This window comes from Nerophis ophidion, linkage group LG09, assembly GCF_033978795.1.
Source record: "Nerophis ophidion isolate RoL-2023_Sa linkage group LG09, RoL_Noph_v1.0, whole genome shotgun sequence".
Taxonomy (NCBI): Eukaryota; Metazoa; Chordata; class Actinopteri; order Syngnathiformes; family Syngnathidae; genus Nerophis; species Nerophis ophidion.
In genome coordinates, this window is record NC_084619.1 from 62840573 (window position 1) to 62855912 (window position 15340).

At 36.1% G+C, this 15340-nt stretch overlaps 2 protein-coding genes across 5 annotated transcripts in view; both read left to right on the forward strand.

Annotated features, from left to right (window-relative positions):
* Positions 1-1014: 1014 nt before the first annotated feature.
* LOC133559618 (prolyl-tRNA synthetase associated domain-containing protein 1-like) lies at positions 1015-6584 on the forward strand. The gene is made up of 4 exons (XM_061911548.1): positions 1015-1232; positions 3940-4065; positions 4136-4225; positions 6130-6584. Exons 1-4 carry the CDS (start codon positions 1152-1154, stop codon positions 6340-6342), a joined length of 510 nt encoding a protein of 169 aa, XP_061767532.1. The 5' UTR covers positions 1015-1151; the 3' UTR covers positions 6343-6584.
* Positions 6585-6739: 155 nt separating this feature from the next.
* LOC133559616 (inactive ubiquitin carboxyl-terminal hydrolase 54-like) overlaps positions 6740-15340 on the forward strand; it is a 54722-nt gene continuing 46121 nt past the window's right edge. For 3 of the 4 annotated variants that reach the window (XM_061911540.1, XM_061911538.1, XM_061911541.1), the window contains exon 1: positions 11713-11849. The gene's annotated coding sequence lies outside the window, so the exon portion shown is untranslated. Of the gene's footprint in view, positions 10029-11712; positions 11850-15340 lie in introns of those variants that run through there. The other variant, XM_061911539.1, reaches the window with a different exon arrangement.

The following is a 15340-nucleotide window of genomic DNA, read 5'->3' on the forward strand; positions in this document are numbered from 1 at the left end:
GTGACGTCAAAACTTTGAGACCTGGTGTGTAATGCATGCTGGGACAGCTGGAAAGCGCCAATTCCCGTAGCCATAGACGTCTTATAAGTAAACACAGCATTGGCTGCTGTGACGCGAGAAATTGGGCCGCCATCTTGAAGTGGTGATGAGGAGCTGGCGGGCGTGCCTGAACTGACAATTGACAGGTAGAAAACAAAGATGCTAAACTGACAGTCGACAGGTAGAAACAAAGATGCTGAACTGACAGTTGACAGGTAGAAATCAAAGATGCTAAACTGGCAGTTGACAGGTAGAAAACAAAGATGCTAAACTGAAATCAAATTTAAATTTATTTCAAAGTCTTTTGAATTTGTTTTATAATTTTTGTTCTGGAAAATCTAGAAGAAATAATGATTTGTCTTTGTTAGAATTGTAGCTCGGTCCAATTTGTTATATTTTGTAACAAAGTGCAGATTGGATTTTAACCTATTTAAAACATGACATCAAAATTGTAAAAGTAATCTTAATCAGGAAAAATTACTAATGATGTTCCATAAAATTTTTTTTTAATTTTTTCCAAAAAGATTCGAATTAGCATTTTTTTTTTCTTTTTTTTTTTGGTTGAATTTTGAATTTTAAAGAGCTGAAATTGAAGATAAACTATGTTTCAAAATTTAATTTTCATTTTTTGCCTGTTTTCTCCTCTTTTAAACCGTTCAATTAAGTGTTTTTTGCATCATTTATTCTCTACAAAAAAACTTCCGTAAAAAGGAAAAAAAATGTACAGCGGAATGACAGACAGAAATACCTATTTATATATATATATATATATATATATACACAGTATATATATAGATTTATTTATTAAAGGCAAATTGGCTATTTCTGGCAATTTATTTAAGTATGTATCAAACTGGCAGCCCTTCGCATTAATCAGTACCAAAGAAGTAGCTCTTGGTTTCAAAAAGGTTGGTGACCCCTGACCTATACGATGAGGTAGACAAGACAGTGGCGGCAGGTGTCCAGCAGGTGGCTGTGGTGCAAAAGGAAGCCAAGGTCAAGCAAGCGAAGAAGAAAAAGAAGGAAGCAAACAGCTGTTTCTGCAGGTTGACACGTTTTGTCTACTTTTTCAAACTCTTTCAGTGTTTCGTGGATTTATTCATTTATGCAAAATGTCGGAGGACCTGCGGGCAGAACTACAGAAACATTTGGAAGCTTTAAACATCCAGACGAGCTGCGTGGATCATCCACCGGTAACATTTATGTTCTTGTATTTCAATGTCACAATTCTTAGCGGCTGGCAGTGGCGAAGTCATTTTATAAGATGTTTGGTATTCGAAGCAGGATATGATGATTGTGATATTCGAATAATAATAAATATTTGACCTAATATCAACTGAATAACAGCGTTGTGTTGCTTTTAAATGTGACAACATCCTGAAATGTGACTCTACTGCCCTCTAGTGCCTCCAAACTGCAACTACCTTCAACATCGACAGCTCCAATGAAAATATTTGGTCATTAATAATAAATCTGCTTTCTGTCAAGCCACAACGCGATTATTAACGTTTGGCTTTTGAATTTTTTTTTGTGTGTTCAGATCCTGTGCAGATTGTGTTATTTTATTTTATTACGAATTAAATCGAATTGTCAAGATTACATTTCACTTTCTTTGCAAGTGTTTTTTTTTCTTAAAATCTGGCTTTGATTTAAACGAGTTTTAGTGTAAAGGCCTACTGAAACCCACTACTACCGACCACGCAGTCTGATAGTTTATATATCAATGATGAAATATTAACATTGCAACACATGCCAATACGGCCTATTTAGTTTACTAAATTGCAATTTAAAATTTCTCGCGAAGTGTACTGTTGGAAAACGTCGCGGAATGATGACAGGTGCGTGTGACGTCACCGGTTGTAGCGAACATGTTCTTCCAGCACCGCTCACGGCTGAAAGTCTTCTGCGTTAATCGCATAATTACACATTATTCTGGACATCTGTGTTGCTGAATCTTTTGTAATTTGTTCAATTAATAATGGAGACGTCAAAGAAGAAATATGTAGGTGGGAAGCGGTGTATTGCGGCTGCCTTTAGCCACACAAACACAGCCGGTGTTTCCTTGTTTACATTCCCGAAGGTGAAGCTTTGCTATGGAACGGAGCGGTCAAACGAACATGGTTCTCTACCACATGTCAATTGGCAGGTTTCGGTGAGAAAATTGTGGTCCTAAGTCGGCTCTTACCGTAGACATGAGCGGAGCTTGCGTCCTCCTGCAGCTGCAGACTCTCTTACCTCCTCCCACCGGAGACACTGGCGGTCACCAAACCCGTGGCCACGCCCCTCCTACTATCAGGTACCATATAATCTCACTAAAACACTAGTAACACAATAGGCAGATAAGGGATGTTCCAGAATTATTCTAGTAAATGTGTCTAATAACATCTGAATCGCTCCCACTGCCCTCGCCTTTTTTTTTTTTCTAGTCCTTCACTCTCACTACCCTCATCCACAAATCTTTCATCCTCGCTCAAATTAATGGGGAACTCGTCGCTTTCTCGGTCCGAATCGCTCTCGCTGCTGGTGGCCATGATTGTAAACAATGTTCAGATGTGAGGAGCTCCACAACCCGTGACGTCACACGCACATCGTCTGCTACTTCCGGTACAGCCAAGGCTTTTTTATTAGCGTCCAAAGGTTGCGGACTTTATGGTCGATGTTCTCTACTAAATCCTTTCAGCAAAAAAATGGCAATATCGCGAAATTATCAAGTATGACACACAGAATGGACCTGCTATGCCAGTTTAAATAAGAAAATCTAATTTCAGTAGGCCTTTAAAGTGTTTCCTTTTTGCATGTCGGCATGCAGTTAATAATAGTTGTTAATTAAGAACCTTTCTTGTTGGACAATTTGAAAGTTATGTTCAAAATTGGAAAAAAAAAAAAAAAGTATTCAATTATATTTTATATATTTATTTAATTATATTTTATATATTTATTTAATTATATTTTATTTATAAACATATTGATATTTATTTAATTGATTTATCTATATTTATTTAACAATAATATTTAGCATTTGTAATTATATTATTTTAAATATATTTTATTTTGGGGGATTTTTATTTACACATTATATTTTTGACGTTATAATTATTAGATTTATTTACATATACATTAATATTATTTACATTCATACATGCAGGTTTTTTGTTGTTTTTTTCATCTATACAAAGTGCAATCACTAGTACGCAATATGTTTTATCATTAATTTTTACTTGTGTTATTGTATGTCAAATAAAATTGTATTTAAAGTCATATGTATGTAAAATACATGTAAAATTATATTGTATTCAAAATAACAGTGTATGAAAAATAATATTGTGTGTAAAATATTGTATTAAAATTAACATTATATATAAAATATTGCATGTAAAATAATATTGTATGTAAAATAATATTGAATGAAAAATAACGTTGCAGGTAAAATAATATTTTATTTAAAATAACATTGTATGTAAAATGATTTTGTATATAAAATAACAGTTTATGTAAAATAATATTGTATGTAAAATAACATTGTATGTAAAATAATATTGTGCGTAAAATAACATTGAATGTAAAAAATATTGCATGTAAAATAATATTGTATATAAAACAAGTGTATGAAAAATAATATTTTATGTAAAATATTATTGCGGGTAAAATAATATTGTACATAAAATATTGTATTTAAAATAATATTGTACGTAAAATAATATTGTATGTATAATAACATTGTATGTACAATACTTTTGTACATAAAGGATGCTCTCCAACCCCAAATTGTGGCCTAAAAAAATCTGTTTGGATTCATGTTTGCCGTAATGACGTTTTATCACCAGCAGGGGGCGCTCATGACAATGATTTAAAGTTTGAATAAGTGCAGAAGAAAATAGTGTGTGTTATTTTGTGTGTCAGGTGTATACAGTGGAGGAGATGATGCCGCACCTTCAGGACGTCGATGGCGTGGTCACCAAGAATCTTTTCCTGAAGGACAAGAAGAAGAAAAGTTTGTGGCTGGTGTCTGCACGCCATGACCGCCAGGTGACCACAGACCTTAGCCCCGCCCCAACACAACATGGCCGCCCGACTGATCCTCTCTGTTGCCCTGCAGGTCAACCTCAACGACCTGGCCAAGAAGCTCGGCGTGGGCAGCGGAAACCTTCGCTTCGCAGACGAGGCCATCATGTTGGACAAACTCAAGGTGCTGTGGAAAATGACAAAAGTTATTTCATCTAAATTAAATATTTTATTGATATTTCTGTATTCTGTTGCATTATGTGCATTTATTTAACATTAATATGGATTATTTATACATGATACATTTTTTTTTATTTCAAAAAAATATTTATTAGGTTTATTTACATACTCTATATTGAATTTGTATTTATAACTTGTCTATTTAGTCTAGAATATATTTTTTTATTTTGTGTATTTATGTATATTTATATTTTACTGGTATGTATTATTTATATGTATACATAAGTTTTTATTTAAAAAAAATCTATTTAAATTTTTAAAATATTTTTTATTTGATTGATTGATTTTATGTGTATTTATTTAACATTAATATGTATCTTATTTAATTGTACATGTGTGTGTGTATAGATAGATTTTAACATTATGTATAATTGATATGACTTATTTATAAATTATTGTAATTTTGTTAAAAAAAAAAAATCCAGAAATTTTATGATTATTGTTTTTATTTTCATTATTTGTATGTATTAATTATATTAGTTTACATGTAGTTTTTGATATTTTGATCATTAGATTTGTCTTATATTTATTATTTGAATATATTCATTACATTAGTATTATTTACATACTCTATTTTGGATTAATTTGTATTTAGTTGATTTATGTCTATTTAGTGTATTATTTATATTCATACATATATTAGATTTTACAAAAAATAGTATTTACATTTTTTTAAATATTTGGTTTATTTGATTGATTTCCACATACATGTTTGTGTATCTATTATTTGTATGTATTATATTTAAATTCTTTACACTCTATACTGTATTGATATATATTTAGTTGATTTATGTATATGTAAGATTTATATTGTATGTATTTCATTTTTATTTAGTTGATTTATGTATATTTATTTTACATTAATATGTATTATTTATATATTTAATTTATACACTGTGTATATGTATATATATATGTGTGTGTATACATGTGTATATATATATATGTATATATATATATTTATATATATATATACATTTTTTTTCCACAAATGATATTTTTTTATTTTCATTATTTGTATGCATTAATTATATTACATTATTTAAATGTTATTTTTTGACATTATGATTATTACATTTGTCTTATATTTATTATTTGAATATATTACATTAGTATTTTTACATATTCTATATTGGATTAATTTGTATTTAGTTGATTCGTATATTTACTGTAATATATTTTTTATTTATTGACTGAATTTATTTATATTTATATTTTACTGATATGTATTTAAAATTGTTAATATTTATACATACGTTACCTTTTTATAAAAATTGTATTTACATTTTTTTAATGTTTTGATTATTTACACATACATTTGTTTTTTATTATTTGTATGTATTCTTTTTTAATTATTTACATACTCTATATTGTATTGATATGTATTTAGTTGATTTATGTATATTTAAGATTTATATTATATGTATTCATTCAACAATATCTAATTATATCTACACTGTATATGTGTCTATATACACGTGTGCATAGAGATTTTAACATTATGTATAATTTATATGAATATTATTTATACACTATTTAGAATTTTGTAAACATCTTTTTTCTCGCAAATTATGATTATTTTTGTATTTTTATTATTTGTATGTATTAATTATAATGTGAAATTATTTACATGCTCTATATTATATTGATATATATTTAGTTAATTTATGGCTTTTTAGTATTTATATTTATAATTTTTTAAATTCAGCTTATTCAAAATGAACATGTATTATTTATATGTATATAGTTCATATATGTATTTGATTATTTATATTATTGATATTAATATTAATTATTATTGATATATCTGCACATGTATTTTTGTTTTAAAGCTTGTTGTGTGTTCAGGTGGGTCAGGGCTGTGCCACGGCTCTGGCTCTGCTCTTCGACAAGGACCAGAGCGTCAGGCTGGTCCTGGACCAGGACCTGCTGGAAGGAGGACACCACATGGTCTTCTTCCACCCCATGACCAACAGCGCCACCATGGGGCTGCGGCCGCAAGACCTGCTGCGCTTCCTCAAAGAGACGGGTCACGACCCCGTCTTGGAGAACTTTGAATAGCGGGAGAGGGAGGAGATGGTTCTGGTTCTGGTTCTGGACACAGGAGCAATAGCAGCATCAAAGTCCACAAACAAGCTGACAGCAGGACAGAAAACATTTCACTTTTAGCTGTTTTGTTTCTGCTTTTTTATTGGAATAATTCAGAAATCTTATGATAAAATACTGTATTTTGTTTCCTTCTGGGAACTGTTGTGTCTGACCAGTCTTCCTCTTAGGGAATTAAAGTCACTGGTCAATCCCAAGTTCTTTCAGACGACCTATATGTTGAGTAAGAAGGACCACCAAGACAGAATAGGAATATCATTAAGTTTTACTAAAGCTATAGGAGACCAGTCCTACAGTCCGTTAATAGCGGCATCTAAAAGCGGTCTGAAAGCCAAACGGAAAGAGCCCCCACCCTGCCCAAAAAGGATTACAGCCTCATTGTTCTAATACTAATAAGGTAAAAAGGGAGTACGGTATGCTATACTCTCACATTCCAACCCCTTCAAGGTAAAGCACAGAGTTTACTTGCGGATATAAGATGCAAGCAAAAAGAGTACACATGGGAAAATATTAGCTGCTTTAAACATGACTATGAAGAAAGGAAAAACTGAAAAATATATGCATTCTCCACAGAACTTTCCAGTGCTGCATCGCTAACGAGTGGGTTTTCACTGTTGAGCAAGTGAACAACCACGCTAACAGCCTTCCTGCGTACGTGTGATGCAACTTTCAGAGTAAAAGTATTCTGTCGGTAAGCGTGTTTTGTGTACCAAGTTATATGAAGCTGAGATGTACAGCTGCAAAGTTAGCTAAAAAGTTAGCACGCTAATAGTGGCGGGCTTATGTTAGCGTTCTAATAGCGTATTTCACGTACCAAGGTGTATGACTGAGGTGTATGGTGGCAAAGTTGGCATGATGATGTTAGCATGCTAACAGTTAACTTAGGTCATGTACAATTGCATGGCTGTGTGTATGGTGGCAAAATTGGCTAAAAAAGTTAGCATGCTGGTGTAGCTAACATGTCAGGTACAGTTAGTTATATGTTAAAGGTGTATTACGGCAAAATTGGCAAAAACAAGTCATTTTAACACTAGCATGCTAACAGTTAACGTATTTCAAGTACCAAGTTAAATAAAACTGGTGTAAACGGTTGCAAAATGATCCAAAAAAAGTTTGCATTTTAGAGTTGCGCTAACGTTCAAACAGTTAGCAAGTTATATGACTGAGGTGTAGCCAGAAAAAAATGCCATGCTAACAGTTACCATATGCCACGTGCAGTTAGGACTGCGTGCATGACAGTAAAATTGACTAAAATAAGTTAGCACGTTACTATTAGCATGCTAAAAGTTATATGTCAAGTACAAAGTTATATGACTGGTGTAAGTGGATGCAAAATTATTTTTAAAAAAAAGAGTTAGCATGCTAAAAGTTAACATGTCACAAACAGTTAAATGACTGAATGCGTAGCAGAAAAAAAATTGGCTAAAAAGTTAGCATGCTGATGGAGCTAACATATGTCAGGTATAGGTATATATATGACAGAGGTGCACGACGGCAAAATTGGCTAAAAATAGCATGTTAACGTTGGCATGCTTACAGAGTATGTCAAGTACCAAGTTGTATGACGTGAGGTGTAAACTGTCCAAAAAAAAGTTAGCATGTTAATGTTAACATGCCAACAGTTAGCGTATGTTGAGTACCAAGTTATATGGGTAGTGTAAACGGTTGCAAAACTATCCAAAAACGTTAGTATGCGTAAGTTAACATGCCAATAGTTAGCATATGTCGCGCGCCAAGTTATATGACTGAGGTTTATAGCGGCAAAATTGGCTCAAAATGTTAGCATGTTAACGTATGTCAAGTACCAAGTTATATGGTTGGTGTAAACGGTTGCAAAATTATCCAAAAACGTTAGCATGCGTACGTTAACATGCCAACAGTTAGCATATGTCACGTGCCAAGTTATATGACTGAGGTTTATAGCGGGAAAATTGGCTCAAAAAGTTAGCATGTTAACGTTAGCGTGCTAAAAGTTAACGTATGTCAAGTACCAAGTTATATAGCTGGTGTAAATGGGTGCAAAATTATCCAAAAATGTTAGCATGCTTATGTTAACATGCCAACCGTTAGCGTATGTCAGGTACCAAGTTATATGACTGAGGATTATAGCGGCAAAATTGGTTCAAAAAGTTAGCATGTTAACGTTAGCGTGCTAAAACTTAACGTTTGTCAAGTACCAAGTTATATGGCTATGTCAACAGTTGCAAAATTATACAATAACGTTAGCATGCGTACGTTAACATGCCAACAGTTAACATATGTCACATGCCAAGTTATATGACTGAGGTTTATAGCAGCAAAATTGGCTCAAAAAGTTAGCATGTTAACGTTAGCGTGCTAAAAGTTAATGTATGTCGAGTACCAAGTTATATGGCTGGTGTAAACGGTTGCAAAATTATCCAAAAATGTTAGCATGCGTATGTTAACATGTCAACAGTAAGCATATGTCACGTGCCAAGTTATATGACTGAGGTTTATAGCGGCAAAATTGGCTCAAAAAGTTAGCATGTTAATGTTAGCGTGCTAAATGTTAACGTATGTCAAGTACCAAGTTTTATGACCAGGTTGCAAAATCATCAAAAAGTTAGCATGCTAATGTTAGCATTCTAGCAATTGGCATGTGTAACATACCAAGTTATATGACTCAAGATTAGTTTTAAAAAATAAATACAAATTAGCGGATGCTAACATTAGCATGAATTGATTACGTTGACCCTCGACGTAAACAAGTTGAACAACTTATTTGGGTGTAACCATTTAGTGGTCAATTGTACGAAATATGTGCTGAACTGTGCAATCTACTAATAAAAGTTTCAATCAATCAATCAAAAGAATTCATACATTTTATCATTTGCGCAGAATTTGACGTAGACGTTAAACAAAAATCGAGTTTGACTGCGTGAAGAAGTGTCAGAGCAGGAAGTTGTTTACAAGAAAGAAGCAGCTCTTATTTTGTGAGACAAAGGAAATGGACTTCAGGTCTCGGTGGCACCGGACACGCCCACACCGTCGCCATGGCGATGGTAAAGCCGCTATGTGCATGACGTCACAGTCCGACATGGAATTAGCAAGGACGCCATGTTGTTTTGACAAACATGACGTCACAAACAGATGTGTGGCCTTTTCTCCGCTAGGTGACCCCCCATGTGACCTTTGACCCGTTGGTTATATTGTAATCTTTCCTCCGCTGTCCACCAGCTTGGCGTCACTCTGTCGCCTTGGCAACCAGGCTCAGCCGCGTCGCTATGGGAAACGGTCCTGAATTGAGCCGTTGTTAGACACGCGCGCGGTTGTTGCGTGCGCGTGTCCGTGTGTGCGCGCCTGCGCGCGGCGGTCTAGACTATACTGACCAAATAACAACAAAGGCAGTAAAATTGTGACCAAAAGTGTGACGTCATAAAACTCATATCACACAAAAATAGCGTCGTCCTCTTTGTGGAGGATTTAAAAAAATATATTTGATCATATTCGAGTGAATGATAAGTGGCCTCTTTAAGAGAGCCCGGAAGTGTCCGCCTCAGGCAGGGGCGGGCACGCGGCGTCAGGTGTACGCGCAAAAATGAGGATGATGTCATTCCGCGCACGCGTCACCTGGGAGACGGGAGCGCGGAGACTTGGGAGAGGACTCCTTCCCCGCCAAAGTAAGCGACACAATAACTAACGCGACGCCATCTACGGAGCGAACTTCTGCCATTTAATGGACGCTAACGCTTGTTTACTTCATTAGCATGACGTCACTTCCTACTGTACCTATACTATGTATATATACACACACATATATATATGTGTGTATATATATATATATATATATATATATATATATATATATATATATATATATGTACTACTGTGTGTATGATGGGACTGCTGGATCTGCCGGAAAGAAAAAGAGCGAGTGACGCACTTCCTGGATGACATCATCCTCACACCTGTAATGTTTGCTCCCGCAGTCATCTAAACGCGCACGCCCCCGTGTCATATGCACAGGTCACGTGACCACCTCCGTGTAAACACAGTGAGCGTTTGGAGAACATGATGCAGGAAGATTCATACATACATACATATATATATATATATATATATATATATATATATATATATATATATATATATATATATATATATATATATATTAGGGCTGTGAATCTTTGGGTGTCCCACGATTTGATTCAATATCGATTCTTGGGGTGGTGATTCGATAATATATCGATTTTTTTGATTAAACGCGATTCTCGATTCAAAAACGATATTTTTCCGATTCAAAAGGATTCTGTATTCAATACATAGGATTTCAGCAGGATCTACCCCAGTCTGCTGACATGCTAGCAGAGTAGTAGATTTAAAAAAAAAAAAAAAAGCTTTTATAATCGTAAAGGACAATGTTTTATCAGCTGATTGCAATAATGTACATTTGTTTTAACTACTAAACGAACCAAAAATATGACTTATTTTATCTTTGTGAAAACATTGGACACAGTGTGTTGTCAAGCTTATGAGATGCGATGCAAGTGTAAGCCACGGTGACACTATTGTTCTTTTTTTAATTTTTTATAAATTTCTAATGATAATGTCAATGAGGGATTTTTAATCACTGCTATGCTGAAATTATAACTAATATTGTTATTGTTGTTGATAATATTCATTTTTGTTTCACTACTTTTGGTTTGTTCTGTGTCGTGTTTGTGTCTTCTCAATTGCTCTGTTTATTGCAGTTCGGAGTGTTGCTGGGTCAGGTTTGGTTTTGGAATTGGATTGCATTGTTATGGTATTGCTGTGTAGTGGTTTGTTGGATTGATAAAAAAAATAAAAATCAATGTTTTAAAAATGAGAATCGATTCTGAATCGGACAACGCATTCGAATCGAATTTTTCCCACATCCCTAATATATATATACACACACACACACATATATAGACATATATATATATATATATATATATATATATATATATATATATATATATATACACAGTATATATATAAGAAATACTTCAAAATATTTGCCCCCCGCCCCCATCTCCCGAATTCAGAGTTCTCAAGGTTGGCAAGCATGCCCACGGCACACCAGACTGTATCTCACGGCACACTAGTGTGCCGCGGCACAGTGGTTGAAAAACACAGTGTAAGGATTTTGACTTCCTCTTTAAGGATGTAGTAAACGTGATAAATCATGTAATATTAGCACATACATTTTCTAGAAAAAGATGCTGTTCAGTTGTCGGATACGTTTGGCATTATTTCCTCGCATTTAGCCTATTATTTATCTTCCGTGTTCGCCGAGTGCCACATGTAAACACACACGCATGCTGACATCCATGCGCGCGCCCGCGTTGCCGTGCTCGAGCCTCAGGTAGTAGCCCCTCCCCCTCTCCATCCTCTCCAACAATGCTAACGCAGCAAGCTAAGCTAACATGACTTCTTCTTCCCGAGCTTCCCGCTTCCCGCCCGGACTCCTGCCGCAGGTGAGCCGCCCTTCTCCGGGCCTCTCGGAGGACGTTTGAACGCGGTGACCGTTATACCTCATTCATTGAAAGTCGCGAGTCCGGTTCGCGTTACGTTTAAAAAAAAAAAAAAAAAAAGCCTCCGCGCCGCCGCGAACAAACGTCCGGGAGAACGCGTGCCGAAGCGGACTAAATGTTGAATATGTCGTGGGTGAAGTTTGCTGGAAGTGACGCAGTGCTGCGCCGACAAAAGCTCCGTGGAGAAGTCCGTTAGAAAAGAGCCGTTTTTTTTTATTTAAATTCCTCACCTCTAACGGCGTCTTTTCCGCGAGGTTTGCTATTGTGCGCCGTCATCGGTGTCCCCCAAAAAGTGTGACGCATTTGTTAAAAAAAAAAAAAAAAAAGAATATGTGCGTAATGACGTCAGAGACGTGTGCGTGACGTCACGCAGCAGAGGGCAACACATCTGTGTTTTCATGCTAAAAAGCACTGTGTTGGTAGAGTGGTTGGTTGAGTGGCCGTGCCAGCAACTTAAGGGGTTCCAGGTTCGAGCCCCGCTTCCGCCATCCTAGTCTCTGCCGTTGTGTCCTTGGGCAAGACACTTTACCTACCTGCTCCCAGTGCCACACTGCTTTAAAGGCCTACTGAAATGAGATTTTCCTATTTAAACGGGGATAGCAGGTCCATTCTATATGTCATACTTGATCATTTCGCGATATTGCCATATGTTTGCTGAAAGGATTTAGTAGAGAACGTCGACGATAAAGTTCGCAACTTTATCTTTAACATCAATATTTATGGAACATAAAAAAGTCTAGCTGTCAACACTGAATATTGCATTGTTGCATTTATTTCCCCCACAGTTTATGATCGTACATTCATATTTGGTTGAAATATTATTCAATAAATATATTTGTAAAGGATTTTTGAATTGTTGCTATTTTTAGAATTAAAAAAAAAAATCTCATGTACCCCTTGGCATACCTTCAAGTACCCCCAGGGGTACACGTACCCCCATTTGAGAACCACTGGCCTAGTGGTTAGAGCATGGGTGTCAAAATCTGGCCCGCCGTGTAATTTAATTAGGCCCTTGAGGCAATATCAATTTAGCATTAGAGCTGGCCCGTTGGTGTTATACAGCGGCACCGACGCTGTATAACACCGCATTCACCGCTAACACTCATACTTGCCAACCCTCATAATTTTCCCGGTAGACTCCCGAAATTCAGTGCCCCTCCTGAAAATCACCTGGGGCAACCAATTTCCCGAATTTCTACCGATTTTTACCTGGACAACTATATTGGGGGCGTGCATTTAAGGCACTGCTTTTAGCGTTCTCTACAACCTGTAGTCACGTCCGCTTTTCCTCCATACTAACAGTGTGTCACATAATATTTGTGGCGTTTACACATACACACACGCACAAGTGAATGCAAGGCATACTTGGTCAACAGACATACAGGTCACACTGAGGGTGGCTGTATAAACAACTTTAGCACTGTTACAAATATGCGCCACACTGTGAACCCACACCAAACAAGAATGATAAACACATTTCGGGTGAACATCCGCACCGTAACCCAACCGAACAAATACCCAGAACCCCTTGCAGCCCTAACTCTTCCGGGAAACTTCCAGCAAACTGACCATTAATTAAAGTTTTATTCATGCATTTTCTCTTGCTACTTCAAGGCTTGAATGTTTGGTTCATTCATTATTGTTATTTTATTTTCAAATTTATTATTAGCCTGTGGAAAAAAATTGATATTTACCTCAGAAGTTTGCAAATAGAAAAAAAGGCATGACATTTTTTATTTTATTTTATTTGATATGCCATTGAATTTTTTTAATTATTATTATTATTATTTGAAACTGGATTTTACATGTCACTACAATTATATAAGCCTTGGTTGTTAAATATTTAATGCAAAACTTGTTTGGGTCCCTATTAAAAGGTTAATTTGTTCAACCTTGACCGGCGGCTTTGTTCCGTTGAAAATTTTGGACCACTCTGTATTTGAGTTTGACACCCCTGGGTTAGAGTGTCCGCCCTGAGATCCGTAGGTTGTGAGTTCAAACAACGGCCGAGTCATACCAAAGACTATAAAAATGGGACCCATTGCCTCACTGCTTGGCACTCACCGTCAAGTGTTGGAATTGGGGGTTAAATCACCAAAATGATTCCCGGGCACGGCACTGCTGCTGCCCACTGCTCCCCTCACTTCCCAGGGGGTGATCAAGGGGATGGGTCAAATGCAAAGGAAATATATTACCACACCTAGTGTGTGTGACAATCATTGGTACTTTAATTTCACTACTTCACACTTAGATGAAGTAGTGAAGTTGGCGGGTGTTTCTGGGTGTTGTTGATAAATGGCTACCGCTTTGTACAGTAGAGTTTTAACTTGCACTTACAGATGTAGCGACAAACTGTAGTTACTGACAGTGTTTTTTTAAGTGTTCCTGAGCCCTTGTGGTGACATCCTTTACACAGTGATGTCGCTTTTTGATGCAGTACCGCCTGAGGGATCCAAGGTCCGTAATCTCATCGATTCTCTGAACCTTTTGATGATATTACGGAGCGTAGATTGTGAAATCCCTAAATTCCTTGCAATACATAGCTTTGGGCGTTATAGCTCGGTAGCAAATTGAGGGTTCCGGGTAAAGCCATACTTGCCGACCTTTATCACGAAGGTACAAAACCCAAAAGCGGTGAAGTTGGCACGTTGTGTAATTTGTAAATAAAAACAGAATACAATGATTTGCTTATCCTTCTCAACCTATATTCAATTGAATAGACTGCAAAAGACAAGTTATTTAATGTTTGAACAGGTTAACTTTGTTATTTTTTTGCAAATGGTCGAACAGTTTAAGAACAACATTTCTCAATGAGCTATTGCAGGAAATTTAGGGATTTCACCATCTACGCTCCGTAATATCATCAAACGTTTCAGAGAATCTGGAGAAATCACTGCACGTAACATTGAATGCCCGTGACCTTGGATCCCTCAGTCTGTACTGCATCAAAAAGCGACATCAGTGTGTAAAGGATATCGCCACATGGGCTCAGGAACACTTCAGGACACCTCTGTCAGTAACTACAGTTCATCGCTACATTTTTAAGTGCAAGCTTAAACTCCACTATGCAAAGCGAACGCCATTTATCAACAACACCCAGACACGCCACCGGCTTTGCTGGGCCCGAGCTCATCTAAGAGGGACTGATTCAAAGTGAAAAAGTGTTCTGTGGTCTGACAAGTCCACATTTCAAATTGTTTTTGGAAACTTTGGACGTCGTGTCCTCCGGAACAAAGAGGAAAAGAACCGTCCGGATTATTTTACGCACAAAGTTCAACTTAGACTTATTGTATTGTATTGTGATTACAAAGCCAGCATCTGTGATGGTATGGGGGTGTATTACTGCCCAAAGCATGCATACCTTACACATCTGTGAAGGCACCATTAATGCTGAAAGTTACATACAGGTTTTGGAGCAACATATGTTGCCATCC

Excerpts from the sequence above, each read along its gene's own strand:
- LOC133559618 (XM_061911548.1), top strand. The coding sequence starts at position 1,152 with ATGTCGGAGGACCTGCGGGCAGAACTACAGAAACATTTGGAAGCTTTA. Across the intron at positions 4,066-4,135 it reads CTGCACGCCATGACCGCCAG|GTCAACCTCAACGACCTGGC; the intron begins GTGACCACAGAC and ends GTTGCCCTGCAG. Across the intron at positions 4,226-6,129 it reads TCATGTTGGACAAACTCAAG|GTGGGTCAGGGCTGTGCCAC; the intron begins GTGCTGTGGAAA and ends TTGTGTGTTCAG.